General features: G+C 44.9%; 1 protein-coding gene across 2 annotated transcripts; it reads right to left on the minus strand.

The window, feature by feature from the left end:
- Positions 1-312: 312 nt before the first annotated feature.
- Positions 313-6969, minus strand: LOC130497576 (uncharacterized). Of its 2 annotated transcripts, none has more exons than XM_056990487.1 (6): positions 6231-6969; positions 1607-1975; positions 1407-1533; positions 1002-1310; positions 711-923; positions 313-636 (listed from the first exon to the last, which is right to left on the minus strand). In XM_056990487.1, the coding sequence occupies exons 1-6, from the start codon at positions 6329-6331 to the stop codon at positions 508-510; spliced, it is 1248 nt and encodes a 415-aa protein (XP_056846467.1). In that variant the 5' UTR covers positions 6332-6969; the 3' UTR covers positions 313-507. The 2 variants fall into 2 exon arrangements, with proteins under 2 accessions (XP_056846467.1, XP_056846468.1); XM_056990488.1 differs by lacking the exon at positions 6231-6969 and adding an exon at positions 2187-2325.
- Between the last annotated feature and the right edge of the window lie 9842 nt (positions 6970-16811).

Consider the following 16811-nt stretch of genomic DNA (forward strand, 5'->3'; position numbering starts at 1 on the left):
CGTTGTAAAATTTACGACGACTTTACATCTCCGTCGTTGTAAACTCGATGGAATTGTTTACATCGTATTTACGAGTTCTTCGATGTAAATTCGTTGTAAACTTTACGACGAATTTACATCGTTATTTTATTTATTATATTAATTATATTAATTTCATTTATTATTTTATTTTTATTTATAATTAAATTGGAAATAATAAAAATTAAAATTTCAAATAATAAAAAAACAATTGTTTAGAAAATAAATATTCCATAAATAAATTTTAAGTTTTAATATTTTACAAAACGAAATTATAAAAATAAAAATCTACGGGAGCGATACATCATCAAAGTAGTTGGTCCCGCTCGGTCCCTCTCCGCTCGTTCCCCCTCCCACTGGATCGGTAGAATCGGGATCCCGTTGTTGCATCCCGAGAGCTTCTCGTCTGGCCGCCAACGCTCTCTGCATGGTCGGGTTTCCCATCACCATAATATCTAACAGGTTCTCGAGAGAGTCTAAACGCTCCTGCTAGGTATCCAATCGAGCCTGCATCTGAGAAGTCTCTTGGACCCGTCTAGAAGAGTAAGACGAAGTCGCCCTTGCGACTTCGTTGACAGAACCGATTCCCACCGTCCGGCCCTTCTTTCTTGGAGCGACCTACAAAAAATAATATTAAATAGTTAATATTGTTGAAATAGTAAAATTAATTTAAACTAGCTTTTAAATTTTACCTCCTCGAAGATCCTGTCGACCTCTTCCGTCGTCAATTTGACGGGTAATCCATCCGGAGACTGCTGGGTGAGTTGCGTCTCCCGCTCATCAACCCGAGCAGCCACAGTGTTGAAGAGCTTCTCGGATGCAGGATCAACAAAAGTCCCGTCCGGTTTGGCGTGAGTCATCTTGAAAAGGTCGGACAAAGATGGCATGACTCCGGTCTTCTCAAACTATAAAAACCAATAATAAAATATTAAATATTGAAATTCAAATTTATTAATAAAATAAATATTACAACTAAAACTTACAGCATCGAGACGGATCCCGGCATGAGGTTTTTGCCCGGTGGTATGAAGCATAGGAAAATTCCCGTCTTTATCCTTGGTCCTACGGGAAGCGGAGCAGGAGTTGGCCTTCCGGATTGAGCTGGGTAGCTTCCAAAAGGCGATGAGGCCATCCCATACATCCTTGGTGACCCCAGTGGGCTTCCCGTCATAGCCGTAGATCTCCCACTTATCCTTCCAATCCGAGACCGTGTTGGTAAGGCGAGTCTTCGCCTTTGCCTCGAATTCCTTCTTCACCATTTCGGTGATTCCTAAGGACCAATTCCACCTTTGCTGAAACAAACAAAATTATGAAACCATTAATAATTAATAATTAATAATTAATAAAAATAATAAAATTAAATATTAAAAAGAAAATTGAAAAATTACCGCAAACTGTTTAAACCAAGTGGTCTTGACGTGATCTGGAGTCAAGCTCCAGTTTGGATAAGCTCCGTCTAAGTATCCCTTCATCGTCTTTGAAACGCTCCGGGAAACACGGTTGTTGGCCCCAAACCTGCAAATTGAACCAACTTGTTAATAAAATATATAAAAATGATTTGAAATTTTTAAATTATAAATTTACTTACCAATAAGTACCCGGCGGTCTATCGGGGTCCAAAACGTCCATACCCTCCCGTCCAGGTGCGGAAAGCAAATCCTCCACCGTATATCTTGCGTATGGTGCATGAGGAGGCACCCGCAAGTCTGGATGAACTTCTGGCCCTGGAATGGGCTCCTGCGGAGCTGCTGGTGGAGGAGGTGGAGCCATCTGAGCTGCTGGTGGCGGAGGTGGAGCCATGTGAGGTGCGGGAGGAGGACTCCAAACTCTCTGAGATGTCTGAGAGTCCGGAATGGCATCAGAAGATGCTCGGCCGCCGGAAGAAGAAGACGTCGCGACACCGTCGCCAAACATCTCATCATAAGTCGGTGGTGGTTTTTTTCCTAGGAGCCATGATCTACATTATTTAAAAAAAAAATAATTAAAAATCACAACACTATTAATTAATTATTTTTAAAAAAATTCTCTATACTAACCACCTAAACTAATTCCCTAAACTAATTCCCTAAACTAATTCCCTAAACTAATTCTCTAAACTAATTTCCTATACTAACCACCTAAACTAATTATAAAAAAAAACTAACTAGAGAGAGAGAGAGAGGAGTTACCTTAGAGAGAGAGAGAGATTTGTGAGGAATGAACGAGGAAGCCTCGTTCGGAGGCGTTGCATATATAAAGAAAACACGTTCCTCGTAAATTCGTCGTAAATTTACGAGGAATATACCAGGCCCGCGTTTTTGGGTTTACGACGAAAGTACCAGGCCCGCTATTTTGGTTTACGAGGAAAGTACCAGGCCCGTGTTTCAGTTTACGACGAATTTACGTGGACACGTGCTTTCAGGAATTACGACGAAAGTACCAGGCCCGCGTTTTTGGGTTTACGACGAAAGTACCAGGCCCGCTATTTTGGTTTACGAGGAAAGTACCAGGCCCGTGTTTCAGTTTACGACGAATTTACGTGGACACGTGCTTTCAGGAATTACGACGAAAGTACCAGGCCCGCTTTTTTTGTTTACGACGTGTTTACAACGACTCTTTGAAACTACAAATCAAATCCCTAAACTCCGATTCATGTTTTACAACGAAGTTACGACGAACCTAACCTTTACGAGAAAAGTACCAGGCCCGCGTTTTTTTTACAACGAAATTACAACAAAATATGTGAAACCCCGAAAATCAAATCCCTAAACCCCAAACTTACATATCTATACTATCATATCTTTTACACATTCAACCTCTTTTTCCAACTGAAACCATAAACTCCAATTTTTTTTTTAAATGCATATTATATAAAACAGAATTTGATACACATATGAAAATAAGATCTTCTAATAAAAATCAACATTTGTTACATATTTTACATCATGAAGAATCGTTTGAGTTCTCATCAACATCACTACAATGATCATCATCGCTTCAATCGAACTCATCTTCACGTGCTTCATCCGTCACATCTTCGGGAAGATCTTCATATTGACGGTTATCCGGGTCGTTCAAAAGAATTTCATCAGTTTGTTGATCAGGTACCTCAACTTCATTGATTGCATCTTCTTCTTGCAAAGGTGGTTCTTCTCCAGCAACAATCCGTCCACGAGGTGTTATTTTGATAGCAGTTAACCAATTTATCCCAGAACTTCGAAGGCGAGGGTATGGAAGGAAGCTAACTTGTTCGGCTTGGGAAGCTAAGATGAAAGGCTCGAATTTGTTATATCTTCTCCCAGAATGGATATCCACAACACCAAATTTGTTAAACCGAACACCAAGGTTCTCCACGGGGTCGGACCACAACTCCTTTAGCTCATGTATCAGTGGTTGAAGAAATACATTCAACGACCGTTTTGGATGCTTCGGCCCAGGGATTAATATGGTCAAGAATAGAAATTCTTGTTCCATACACATGTCCGGCGGCAGGTTGTACGGCGTAAGAATAACTGGCCACAAAGAATATTGTCTCCCAGACATACCAAATGGACTAAATCCATCGGTGCATAACCCAAGATAGACATTCCAAATATTTTCAGCGAAATCTGGGTATACCTTGTTGAAATGTTTCCACGCCCTTGCATCTGATGGGTGAGCGACCTCGCCATCCTTCTGGACATGTTCAGCATGCCACCTCATCCATGCAGCAGTCTTCTCCGATTGGTATAATCTTTTTAACCTGTCTTTAATGGGTAGGTACCACATCCTTTGGTACGGTACCCTATTCCTCCCACGTCCTTGCGGCTTGAATCGTGGTTTCTTGCAGAATCGACACTCTTCTAACTTCTCATCATCCTTCCAGTAGATCATGCAGTTGTCGATGCAAACATCTATCATCTCCGAAGGCAACCCTAGACTATAAACCAATTTCTGAATCTCATAATAAGACTCAGCTGACACGTTGTCTTCTGGCAAATACTCTTTGAACATCTCCGCCCAAGCATCCATGCAATTCTCAGGTAAATTATGATCCGTTTTAATGTTCATCATCCTAGCTGCTAGAGACAATTTAGAGAGACCTTCTCTACAACCAGTGTAGATTGGTTGATTTGCAGCATCTAACATTTTATAAAACCTTTTTGCATCCAAATTAGGTTCTTCTACATTTCCAGTTTCATGAGCTATTGTTGTAGTTGTTTCTAAAAATGCATCAGTAATCATGTCTTGAACCCTATCATGATCTACCATCTGCTCCTCCTGATGATAACTAGATTCATTATGCAAATGATTTTGTTCTTCACTATTACCAGCATCTTCAAAATTATTACTACTACTAGCTTCATTTCCACCATAACCCTCCCCATGTTGATACCAAATATAATATTGTGGTGTAAATCCTCTGTTTAGTAAGTGCTTCCATACAGTTTCACTACGAGCAAATTTTGAATTCTTGCATTTCCGACAAGGGCAGAACATCTTACCGCTTTCCTGCGTGATCGGTGTACAGCCCGCCTGGTGCATAAATGTCTCTAGCCCGCTTAGAAATGCATCCGTCACTCTACCGGAATCATCTTTATGCGAATACATCCAACTTGATAACTCGTAAATATTGAAGCCATCAGCCATTTGTTTTTCTTTTTTTCTGGTTTTTTTTCTTTGATTTCGTTTGTGTGTTATTTGATTGAGAAATGATCATATATATAGACGATTTTCGCAAAGTGGTAGGTGAATGTATAACATGGATTTTACAACGAAAAGCTTTACTATGCTTTTACATCGTTTTTACATCTTATTTACAACGAATTTACAATGAAGTTAGTTTATTTTTGAACCCCACTATATGCACGTTTTCACCAAAAGTAACGGTTACATGATTCGTCGTAAATGGCTTGTATATTTAAAATGAGTTTACGACGAATTGGGCTTTCCACGTAAAGCACTCGTAAATTTACAATGATTTTACAACGAAGTTAGTTACTTTAAACCACACTATATGCACGTTTTTCACCAAAAGTAACGGTTACATGATTCGTCGTAAATGGCTTGTATATTTACAATGAATTTACGACGAATTGGGCTTTCCACGTAAAAGCCTTGTAAAATTACATTGGGTTTACGACGAAACAATTTCGTTGTAACTTTACAACGAATTTACGACGAATATTTATTTATTCGTAACGTCGTCGTAAACACCATTTACGAGGAAATAATTTCCTCGTAACGCGTCGTTGTTATAGACGCGTTTTCTTGTAGTGTAATCCTTACCTTTGTAAATAATTTAAATCATTTTAGAGATTGTTTTTTTTTTGGTCTAAATGTTAAGTGAGATTGTTTTGTTTTTAACTAAAAGCAAAGGAAAAAAATACAAATCGATGGCATCTAAAAAATTAGAATTTTTCTTTGTTCACCTCCTAAAAAGTAATATTAATTGTGAAAAGAAAACTTTAACGTTGCAAACTTTAATCCTAGATTCTATAGTTTAAGGTTTTGGATTTAGGTTTTGTGTTTAAAGTTTGACCTCTACGGATTTAGAGTTTTTGTTAACATATTTAGAATTTTGTTGATACCATTACCAACCATAAGTTTTAAAATTCAAATTATAAACTCTAAAACTCTAAAACTATAAATCATTGGATTAAGGTTTAAGATTTTGAGATTTAGGATTTATCGTTTACTATTTTGGGTTTAAAGTTTAGAACTTTATAACATCAAAATTTTATTTTTTTTTGTTATTTTTTATAACCTGAATATGACTTGGCAGTTTTTTAATCGCTTGTCTAAGCAAAACAAATATATAATTTTATGTATTTAGACCAAAAAACCATCATAAGAAATATATCATAGGAACTGAAGTTTTAGAATTTCCTAAGGTTTTTCCGGTCAACTGAGCATATAATATTTCCTAAGGTTAGTATAAATATTTATATAGCTATCATTTATTTACATATAAATAATGTATATGATGGCATATACTTATCTTTGCAAATATAAATATTTTTTAGTTATTTTGTTTTCTTATATTTGACCTTTGAGTAGTTAGATGTCAATCTCTATAAGGTTATTTGAGAAGTCAGTTTTCTATATGTCACATTCACGCTTACACGGATACTTTTAATGAATTAAATTATTACAGTTAAATATTTTCACTGATTTTTTTTTGTTTAGTTTTCTTTTTAAAATTTTCCAAATAACATATATAATAAAAAAGAAAATTTGTAGTCGTTTCATACCTCACGTTTTCAAAGTCAGTAAAGAGAAATGGTAACGTCCCAGTTTTCCTTTCTGATTTGAAACCCGAACGTTGTAGTCGTTTTGTTGTTGTTTCAGTCATAATGTTTTTATGGGCGAGATCCTAAACTCTCAAGTCGTTAAGATTCATCCCACCTGAAATTTCAGTCCGATTCAAGAACCAAGGCTTGATAAAGTGGGCATCAGACCCGAAGCAAGTTCATCGATAGATCCACGGTGGTGAGAGATCGCTTAGAACCAGAATGGAGCCATCGACATGGGAGTTTCAGAGAAACAGAGGCACCAATCCAATGAGAGACGAAACCACGTCACTAAGTTCGATGTTGAGAGGCTTGGAGCAGAGATCAATCAAAGAAAACTTGCCATCGAAGGTATACATGCTCTAGTTAAAAAAAAAAAGAAAAAAAGAAGGTATACATGCTCTTGCTGGGAGACCAATCTGGAGATAGAGTTGAAGCTGATAAGCTAATTTATTTTTCTTGTGAAACGATTGAGAAAAAAACGGATTAAGGAGAGAGTTGTTACATAGAAAGAGAACCTCAGAAAAGTGTTCAGTTTCACGGTTTGACCGAGAGGTGATGTATCAGAAAACATGAATGGATGTATCCAGAGTTTTCGTTGTACCATTAGAGAAGAAGTGGAAGTTTTAAGAGAGATGTAGAAAACACGAAAGAGGGAGAGAAGAGTTGAAGAAGTTATTTGTTAAATGGTGAAGGGATAAGATGTAGCATCCCTATCCCGGGGACTTTTATAAAAAATACTCAGATTTCCATAAATCGTTCAAAATCCCTTTATTAAAACTTAAGATCGTCTTACATAAAACCGAAACTCAATACGATGATAGATTATTCAATAACATAAGCAAAACTCGAATATAAATAGTTCGAAAAGCAACAGAAACTTAAAAACAACTGGCACCAAACGAACTCCTACTCCTGCTCTCTCCCAGCCATACCTGAAAAGAAGGAGGGATGAGTACAGAATATTCAGTGAGGACAGGCTCCAAGAACCACGAACTGACTCAAGCCCAATAACAGTCAACACAGTCATAAGTTTTAAAGATCCAAGCACACAAAGAGCAAACTAACACCAATCAACCTAGACGTAGGACCTATAGCTGTTTACGGACGTCCCACCTCGTACCGGCCTAACCTGGAAGGGGTGCCCTCTCTCGGGAAATCCGTCCCCCTCTCCAGCTTCCTAAAGGCTAACCGGATTGCAGCACGTTGGCCCACTGGCTCTGTCTGCCCCCGGCCATTCATAGCCCGACACAGCAACTTTTCGGTTTGACTCAATCCTATGGCGCCTCTACACTTTTTCTTATTTGTATCCCGCCCTCGGGCGGTACCTTTCACATCACAACACTTCCTGTGGGTACCTCTTGTTAGGCTACTGTCCCACGGGTCCTAGACTCTAGACGTCCACCCGTTCTCGGTGGTCCAAGCAGGACTATAAAAAAGGTTCAATGACAACTACACTAACACAGACTCATACTTATACTTCACTTCTCGTCTTACTCGACAACTTTCACTTACTCATTTCACTTATCACTTAACACATAGTCTCAACTTATCATCACTTAGACACTTCCAACTCAATTCATCACCGCCCTAGCATGACTAGGGCTTCATCAATCACACATATCACACATCACAGTAGAAACCATAGATCTAACACAAGGACTATGTCTGCAGTTACTCAACAAGAGATAAATTCACATCCAAGTCCTCATCTTAGTTTCTTGGAGCGGTAGATCTGGATCTAGGAAAAGGAGAAGAGTTGGTCACCACTCTGGATCTGATCCATAAAGATTCACAAGAGGGGAGAGGGGGTTAGGTTTAGATCTTGTCATACCCAATGACTTAGAAGGTTAGGGATCTAGATTACCTTAAGGTTCAGATCTGAGAAGGTTACAAAAAAAAGAATCAAGGAGGCGATGACTGGGGACTCGGGATCGGCGGCTCGGGCTGCGTGCGGGACGGTCGGCGGCTGGCGAGCGGACGGCGGCGGTCGGCCGGCGGCGATCGGCGGCGGCTGGTCGTCGGCGGCGGAGGCGGCGGCGAGGTTCTGGTCGGGCAGGGCTTCGCTTGATGTCTCTCTTGTGATGAAACCCTATGAGTGCTGCTCATTTTATAAGAAATAGGAGAGCCTTGGGGTAGGATTTCACTGACTTGGGCCTGCAACTCTTGGGTTTCATTTTGGGCCGGGCCCGGAATGTTACAACTCTCCCCCACTAGGAATGAATTCGTCCCGAATTCTGGTTTCGTCCCAGTTTCTCTCCAGATCCCCAAAACATCCCGGGGTGAGTATTCCGCAGTTGCGATTCAGGTTCCCACACATCCTCATAGATTCTGTCCCTTTCCCAACGGACTAGCACCATCCTTGTCTTTTTCCCGCGATTTCTAACTTCCTTTTCATCCATGATCCTTACCAGCTCGCTAACTAGTGTCAGATTACGTCGTGCATCCGCGGGTGGGGTGGTAGAATCAACTATGGTTCTCGTACTACTCTCCGGAGTACCGATATGTGAAACAGGTCATGGAAGTCTGACAATTGCTGCCGCAGTGCGAGTCGGTATGCGACCGTGCTAATCTTTTTCGTTATCACATACGGGCCCATATACCTAGGCCTCAGCTTCTTCAGCTTCCGGTTTGGGTCACTTCCTCGGAAGGTCCTCATTTTTAAATACACCTCATCTCCCACTGAGAACTCTAAACTCTTCCTATGCTTATTGTGGGAACCGAAATTCGCACTGTCGATTTTAGTTGAGTTAACCGAAGGAAAACTAAGTAAACCTAGTTTTCCCTGAAGGCTCGGATTCTCTGCGATAACCAAACGAAATTGATACAATAAAGCAACGTAGCGGAAAAATTGCACTAAGGCGTTTTATTGAATATATGGTACAATATTCTTCCGAAAAAGGGAAGTAGAGAAACGCTGAAGCGAAAAACGACGGAAATAAAGGAGACAAAACGTTCTAAGCTTTGCTCCGCTAGTCTAACTCCTAAGTCCTAAGCTAGCAGGAATTCTCTAAGTCCCTAAGTTTCGGATTTGCTCTCTCTCTGAGATTTTTTGCTCTGCTCTTCCTTCTCTCCCAAAGCTCCTTTATATACTTCTTCTTATGACGGTCTATTCTCCTTCTGGGCCGCAAGGCGGGCTTTTTTCCATTTTCGTCGGCCTCCATGTTTATCGGGAAACTTGACATTTATCTTCGGGAAACTTGACATTTATCTTCCGGAAATTTAGCATTTATCTTGTTACGTAAAGATAAACGTAAATCTTCGTATCCATCTCAGATAATCGTAAACGGACTGTCCGATCGCGTTTGGTCCCTTTCGGGCGTGTCTAGGACTTCCGTTGTTTTCTACGATTTCTTCGGAAGATCTTCAATCTTCGTAGAGTTGAGATGAGTGGTGTCTAAAGATAACCATCGCTGTTTCGTACAGAGAATTTAAGATCTTCCTTCCGTTGATATCTTACGAGTTTCCGAAGTGTTTCCGACGATCTTAGTTTGGAGTAAGAGCGGGAGTTTTGTACGCGGAATCTCGATGATTCGTCCTGCGAGGACTTGGGAAAGACTCGAAGTACAGACTTCAGATCGCCGGGGACTGGATTCGTGTACCGAAGATTGTTATCCGAAGACCCGAGCCAGCACGGGGCTAGCCGCCCGGCGACCACGGCCAGCACGGGCGCTAGCCGCCGGCGGCCACGGCCAGCACGGGGCTAGCCGCCCGGCGGCCACGGCCAGCACGGGCGCTAGCCGCCGGCGGCCACGGCCAGCACGGGGCTAGCCGCCCGGCGGCCACGGCCAGCACGGGCGCCAGCCGCCGGCGGCCACGGCCAGCACGGGGCTAGCCGCCCGGCGGCCACGGCCAGCACGGGCGCTAGCCGCCGGCGGCCACGGCCAGCACGGGGCTAGCCGCCGGCGGCCACGGCCAGCACGGGCGCTAGCCGCCGGCGGCCACGGCCAGCACGGGGCTAGCCGCCCGGCGGCCATGGCCAGCACGGGTGCTAGCCGCCGGCGGCCACGGCCAGCACGGGGCTAGCCGCCCGGCGGCTACGGCCAAGGCCGGGGTCGGCTGCTCGGTTCCTTCGGTTTACGGGTGTTCGTGTTCGTTTTTTCGGAAGGTTTTTCGTATGACAAATAGACTTAGCCGTTGATTTCGAGATAACCGTTTTTTACCCCCAACAGTTAGCCCCCCAGCATGCAAGATGCGGGAGCGATTTTGTGTGCGAAAGATTTGAAAATCGAAATTTTCGGCTAGGAATATTTTATTCCGAAAAACTCTACCACCTTTGATTTCTTATAAGTAGCACCCCATCTCCCTCTCATTTTTCACTCACTCTCCTTTTCTCAAATTTCAGAAAACATGGCTTTCTCAAATGAAAAGAAAGATTCCGATGTCGAAATGAGTGAAGCTAACCAAGCCTCGCCGGCGCAGGATGCTCCTGCTCTTACGCAGACATTCGTCAAGGGGTTCAGTTTTTTTCAGGACAAGATGGAGCGACGCCGTGCTGAGATGGAGTCTAGCGTGGCAGGTCCTAGTGCTACTTCCGTTCTGACTTCCGTGGCTCTGACTCTCGGATCCGATGTTGCTTTAACTCCGGATCCAGCGGTCCTGGTTCTTGGACCCGACGTTACTCCAGTCCCGATCTCCACACTTCCAGCCTCTGGACCCGATGTCTCTTTGCCTGCTGGAGAAATTGTCGTTCTGGAGCAAGCACCCGATGTCCAGGCTCGTCCGGAGGGCTCCCCTTTCGCGCCGATAGTGGTTTCGGAGGATGCGGTGGAAGTCATGCCTCCTTCTCCAGAAAAGAAGAGGGAGATCGTCTTGGGACTTCCTGCGTCCAACGCTGTTCCACCATCGAGGGGACGTTCAAGAGCTGGGGCTGCCGGATCAGCGAAGAGAAAAGGTGTACTAGGAGTGAGGAAGGCGAGGTTTCGGCGAGACTATCGCAGCATCGCTCCAAGGTATTTTCGTGAAAACCTTCTTCCCTTGTTATCCCTTGATTCTCACATTCTCTCGTGTGATCAGTTTGTGTCGTTGATCGACGGGATGCTTGGTGATTGCGGACTGGAGGTTACACGTTTGTCCAAGGAGCTGGATTCGTCGCGGGAAACTCTGAAGCGTACCGAGGCTGTGCTTCAATCGATTGAGAGCACTCATGCTGCCCAGACGTCGACGCTCGAAGCTAGGATCAGCGATCTCGAGCGTGATCTGGGAAAGACTGTGAGCTCGCTGCTCAAGGCGAAGGAGGGAGAAGAAGAGCAAGTCCTCGGAAGTTCGACGTCTTAAGAGGCGGATTCAGCGCTTTGAGGAGATGGGAACTTGCACTGCGGCGGAGCTTGCCGGCCCGTCATCCTCGGGTACCCTGGTCCCGGGTTCGGAAATTCCAGAGGTCCAGGATGCTGGAATTGTTGCGGACAAGGGTGGTGAGGAGTCGGCGAGGGCGATGGCGAGGCTGTCTTGCTTCGGGTGAGTCGGAGATGAGGGCGGTGTTCCGGAGGACGCCTAGGTTGATCAATCCCTGAGGGGATTTTTATTTTGATTGTATTTCGGCCGTTGGTTGGCCATCATGTATGATTTCGGGACTGGACCGTTGGTGGCTTTGAATCCCTGCCCTTTTTAGGGCGTTGTATTGAATTCGCGGTACGCGTTCATAAAATATTTTGCGTTTAGAACTTCTGTTTATCGAAGTTAGAGGGGCAGGGTGTGAGTTGTCGTCTCATTCCTGCCTCCCTGACGATCACCGTACCGTATCCGTAGTTTGTACAAAGCGAGATTTTTCCTGCGGTTTACGATTTACGCGAAAATTCGTGGAAACGTACAGACTTGAGTGAAGAGACAAGTTTTGGGATCTCGCGTCGTTGACGCTTTGCCTATGAGATGTTTAAGATACCAGCAAGGCTGGGTTTAGGGCAAGACCTAGGTTTACTCTCAGACTGAGGCTGTGCGATGACAAATCGGCTTTCGTTTTGCCTGTTCGTGATTTTAACCTGATTCGTACCGTTTTAAAATCCGCGAAGTGGTATCGGCTTATATGATTTGTATGGGCACGAATCGAGCTACTTCCTTTACGAAGTGCTGAACCAAATTTGGATTTTTTGTATAGCGCGCTATGGGATCCTTGTCGGATGTAAAAGAGCCTACCCTTAGGTGGCTTGTCTGTTTAGGACGTTAGAGTTCGTTTGTTGTGATCAGCAACAACGATATGATGCCGTTTAGAAGGCGTATGAAGGTTTTAATCGAAAAACGAATGTTCAGGCACGAAGCGACGTCTCGCAGTGCTTTGAAGTTTGTTTTTTTATGCCATAAGGACTATGGGCTTTTAGAAATCGCGGAATTTTTCCGGGCGATAGTTTATGATTTATTTGGTGGATACTGGATCCATTGTTGAGGCCGTTAGGCGAATTGATTTGCGGAAAGTTTTCGAAAGTTCAGTTTTTTCGAAAATTGTGGGAGCATGCGGGTGTACGCACCCCACTCCCCCCTTTTAAATCGGGGGGATAGCTGAACCCACCGGTTGGCGAGTTGCCTACGTACCTCTTTCGAGGATCAAGCCATCTCGTAGTTCTGTTGTCCACGTTTACGATCTAGTGGTAGTATTTCTTGAGATGCATCGCATTCCAAGTTCTCGGGATTTTTACGTCTTGCATGTTCGCGATTTGATACGAACCTGGTCGGACGACTTTTATGATTTTGTATGGTCCTTCCCAGTTTGCTCCCAGTTTTCCTGCGTTTCGTTCGGCAGTGTTTTGGAAGACTTTTCGCAAGACCAGATCACCCTCTTTGAATCTTCGATGACGCACGTTCGCGTTGTTGTAGTATTTTGCGGCGGCCTGCTGGTAATTTTGAATTCGGATGAGGGCTTGGTCGCGACGTTCGTTGACGAGGTCAAGATTATCCAGCAGCATGGCATTGTTCAGGTCTTCCCGTTCGGGAAGAAATCTCCCCCGTACGCCGGGGAATTCTACTTCCGCCGGAATCATGCATTCTGCTCCGTAAACGAGAGCGAACAGAGTTTCCCCCGTTGCTCGTCTTGGAGTGGTTCGATGAGACCAAAGGACCCCTTCGAGTTCTTCTGCCCATCGTCCCTTTTTGGCTTCCAAGCGTTTTTCAATCCGTCTAGGACGGTTTGTTTATGGTTTCAGCCTGTCCGTTGCACTGCGGGTATCTGGGAGTAGATTTGTTAAGTCGTATTTTCCATTTTTCGCAGAATGCCTCGAATCGAGTGGAAATAAACTGAGACCCGTTGTCCGTTACGATTTCGTATGGGACACCGTGTCTGGTTATGATGTTTTTCCAGACGAAGTTCTCGACTTGCACGTCTTTGATACTTGCGTAGGATTCTGCTTCCACCCATTTTGAAAAGAAATCTGTGAGGACCAGCAGGAACGTTTTTGTTTTGATTTGTGCAGCGGTCCGACGATGTCCATCGACCATCGCATGAAAGGGTACGGAGATGAGATAGAAGAGAGGATTTCAGCGGGCTGATGAATTGTCGGGGCGTGCCGCTGACACTTCTCGCATTTCCGAGCGAACTTCTCGCAATCCTTTTCATAGTTGGCCAGTAGAATCCGTGGCATTTTATTTTTGTTGCGAGAGACCTTCCGCCGGAGTGGTTTCCGCACGATCCGGAATGAACCTCTTCCATGATTTTTCTCGCCTTTTCTCCTCCGCGCAAGTCATGAGAGGTCCGGAGAATCGCCATTTGTAGATTTCGCCTTCCACGGTTACGTATCGTGCTGCCTGGATTTTTTTTCCGGGCTGCCCATTTCTCCGCGGGTAGGTACCATCTACGATGTAGGCTTTGATAGGTTCTAACCAGGGAGTGTCGCAGCCATAGTCTGTTTGGTCTGCGTCGTCTTCCGGTTGATCTTCGTTTTCTTCCGCGCCTTCGATCTGTGTTCTGATCAGGTTGGCGATTACCGGCGGTCCGATGCTTGGATGCTCTATGAATTCGACGGGAATTATTCTCTTAAGCCCTGGATCCGAGCTTGAGGCGAGAGCGGCTAAAGCGTCAGCTTGGACGTTTTCCGAGCGTGGAATCCTGGTTAGCGCAAATTGCTGAAAATCGTGGGCCAGTCTTGGACGACCCTCAGATATGCGTTCATCCTTTCATCCCTTGCTTCGTATTCTCCGCTGAACTGGTTTGCGACTAACTGAGAGTCGCAGTAAGCGTGAATGTTTCGAATCTTCAGCCCCTGGGCCAGTCGTAGGCCCGCAATTAGCGCCTCATATTCTGCTTCGTTGTTCGATGCATGAAAATCCAAGCGGAATGATTGCTCGAGGATTTCTCCTGTCGGCGAAGTGAGTCGGATCCCGATTCCAGATCCTTGCTTGGTCGAAGATCCATCGACATGGAGATCCCATGTTGACCTGATCCTCGTTAGTTAAGTCCGTCGTGGGTAATTCTACCAAGAAGTCCGCGAGTACCTGCGATTTCGTGCAGGTTTTTGACGATATTCGATATCATACTCGCTTAGTTCAATCGCCCACTTCGCGAGTCTACCAGACTGGCTTGGACTGTGTAGAATCGTCCGTAACGGAAAAGTGGTAAGCACCACGATGGTATGTGATTGGAAATACGGCCTAAGTTTTCTTGCCGAAGTTATGACAGCGAGCGCCTTTTTCCATTAGCGGATACCGAGTTTTGGTATCTAGTAATGTTTTACTAATGTAGAAGACGGTTTCTGTTCTCCGAATTCTTCTTGAATCAGGACGCCACTGACTACTGATGCGGATACTGCGATGTAGAGGAACAAGGGCTCTCCGACTATGGGTTTTGCGAGGATAGGAGGGGTGGCCAGATACTGCTTCAGCTGTTGGAAAGCTTTCTCGCAATCCTCTGACCACTCGAACTTTTTGTTCCCCTTTAAGGTTTCGTAGAATGGGAGACACTTGTCCGTGGAGCGCGAGATGAATCGGTTTAAGGCCGCGACTCGTCCGTTCAGCCTCTGGACTTCCCGCTTGGTTCTCGGGGAGGCCATTTCTATCAGTGCATTGATTTGTTTCGGATTGGCCTCTATTCCGCGGAATGTTACGAGGTAACCGAGAAATTCTCCCGACGCCACGGCGAATCTGCATTTTGCTGGATTGAGTTTCATGTTGTGCTGGTTCAATCTCTCAAAGCATTCCTCTAGGTGGACTACGTGGTCGCGTTCGGCAAGAGATTTTACCAACATATCGTCGATATATACCTCCATGGTTTTTCCGAGTTGCTCGGCAAACATCCGATTGACGAGTCGCTGATACGTGGCGCCGGCGTTCTTAAGACCGAAAGGCATTACTTTGTAGCAATAGGTTCCTCGGTCGGTAATGAATGCTGTCTTCTCGCGGTCTTCGGATTCATCATGATTTGATTGTAACCGGAGAACGCGTCCATGAACGATAGGAGTTTGTTTCCTGCGGTTGCCTCGACCAGACGGTCGATGTGCGGAAGCGGAAAACAATCCTTCGGGCACGCTTTGTTGAGATCGGTAAAGTCGACGCACACTCGCCATTTCCCGTTCTTCTTCTTGACGACGACGGGATTGGCGAGCCAGTCGGGATATCTTACTTCTGTTATTGACCCAACTTTGAGGAGTCTTTCGACTTCCTCATTAACCGCAGTCGCCCGTTCGGGGCCTAGCTTTCGCCTCTTTTGTTTTACGGGTTTATGAGTTGGATCGATGTTGAGTTCGTGACATGTTATGTTAATGTCGATTCCCGGCATATCTTCCGCAGCCCAAGCGAACGTGTTAAGGTTCTTCTTGAGACACGCGATGAGTTCTGCTTTCAACGGATCGCGGAGATTGCTCCAATCTCCACGCACCGCTCTGGGTTAGTCTCGTCGAGGCAGACCGAAATTACCGGTTCGCAAGTGGGCTCACGTTTCCCTTCTAGGACCTCAGCTCTTTGCGACTGCCAGAAGATTTCTGGAGGGTCCTGCGATGCTGGTTCGTGGGTTGCTTGCTTTTTTGGTTTAATTTCGGCTCGGAGTTTTTCCGTTTTAACCCAGTGGCCAAGCAGACTTGCGGCGCTTTACGATCTCCTTGTATTGTTTCCACTCCGGAGAGGGTCGGAAATTTGAGGCACAGATGGAAAGTCGAGGGGATCGCTCGCATGGAATTTAACCACGGAGTCCCGATGATCGCGTTATATGCTGCTGGACCGTCGACCACCAAAATTCCCCGTCTTCGTGATGCTCCCGGCTCTGACCGAGAGATCGACCGAGCCGAGGGTCATTGTGATGTTTCCTGAGAGTCCGATTATCGGATTGGGATCGTCCGTGATAGCGTTTAGGTCGATTCCATCCTCTCGAGGGTGTTTTTTTATATAATATTTGTTGAGCATCCGTGGTCGCCAATATTCTCGCTACGTCGATGTCCTGGATCGTTAGTCTGATAACGACGAGTTCGTCGTGAGTTTTGGCCTTGACCAGCCGTTGCTTCTTATCCCGGAATGACACGATGTTGCGGACAGGTGATGTGGCCATGCTGTTGTTATCAATCGTAGGTTTTTTGAGTAAGAGAATCCGACCCCCTCCCTTCTTGCGCCAACTGTGGGAACCGAAATTCG

This window comes from Raphanus sativus, chromosome 7 (assembly GCF_000801105.2).
Source record: "Raphanus sativus cultivar WK10039 chromosome 7, ASM80110v3, whole genome shotgun sequence".
Taxonomy (NCBI): domain Eukaryota; kingdom Viridiplantae; phylum Streptophyta; class Magnoliopsida; order Brassicales; family Brassicaceae; genus Raphanus; species Raphanus sativus.

Coding starts and splice junctions, on each gene's coding strand:
- LOC130497576 (XM_056990487.1), bottom strand. CDS start 6,331: ATGACTGAAACAACAACAAAACGACTACAACGTTCGGGTTTCAAATCA. Junction 1,976..6,230: donor ACTGACTTTGAAAACGTGAG/GTATGAAACGAC, acceptor TAAATAATGTAG/ATCATGGCTCCTAGGAAAAA. Junction 1,534..1,606: donor AGACCGCCGGGTACTTATTG/GTAAGTAAATTT, acceptor TTCAATTTGCAG/GTTTGGGGCCAACAACCGTG.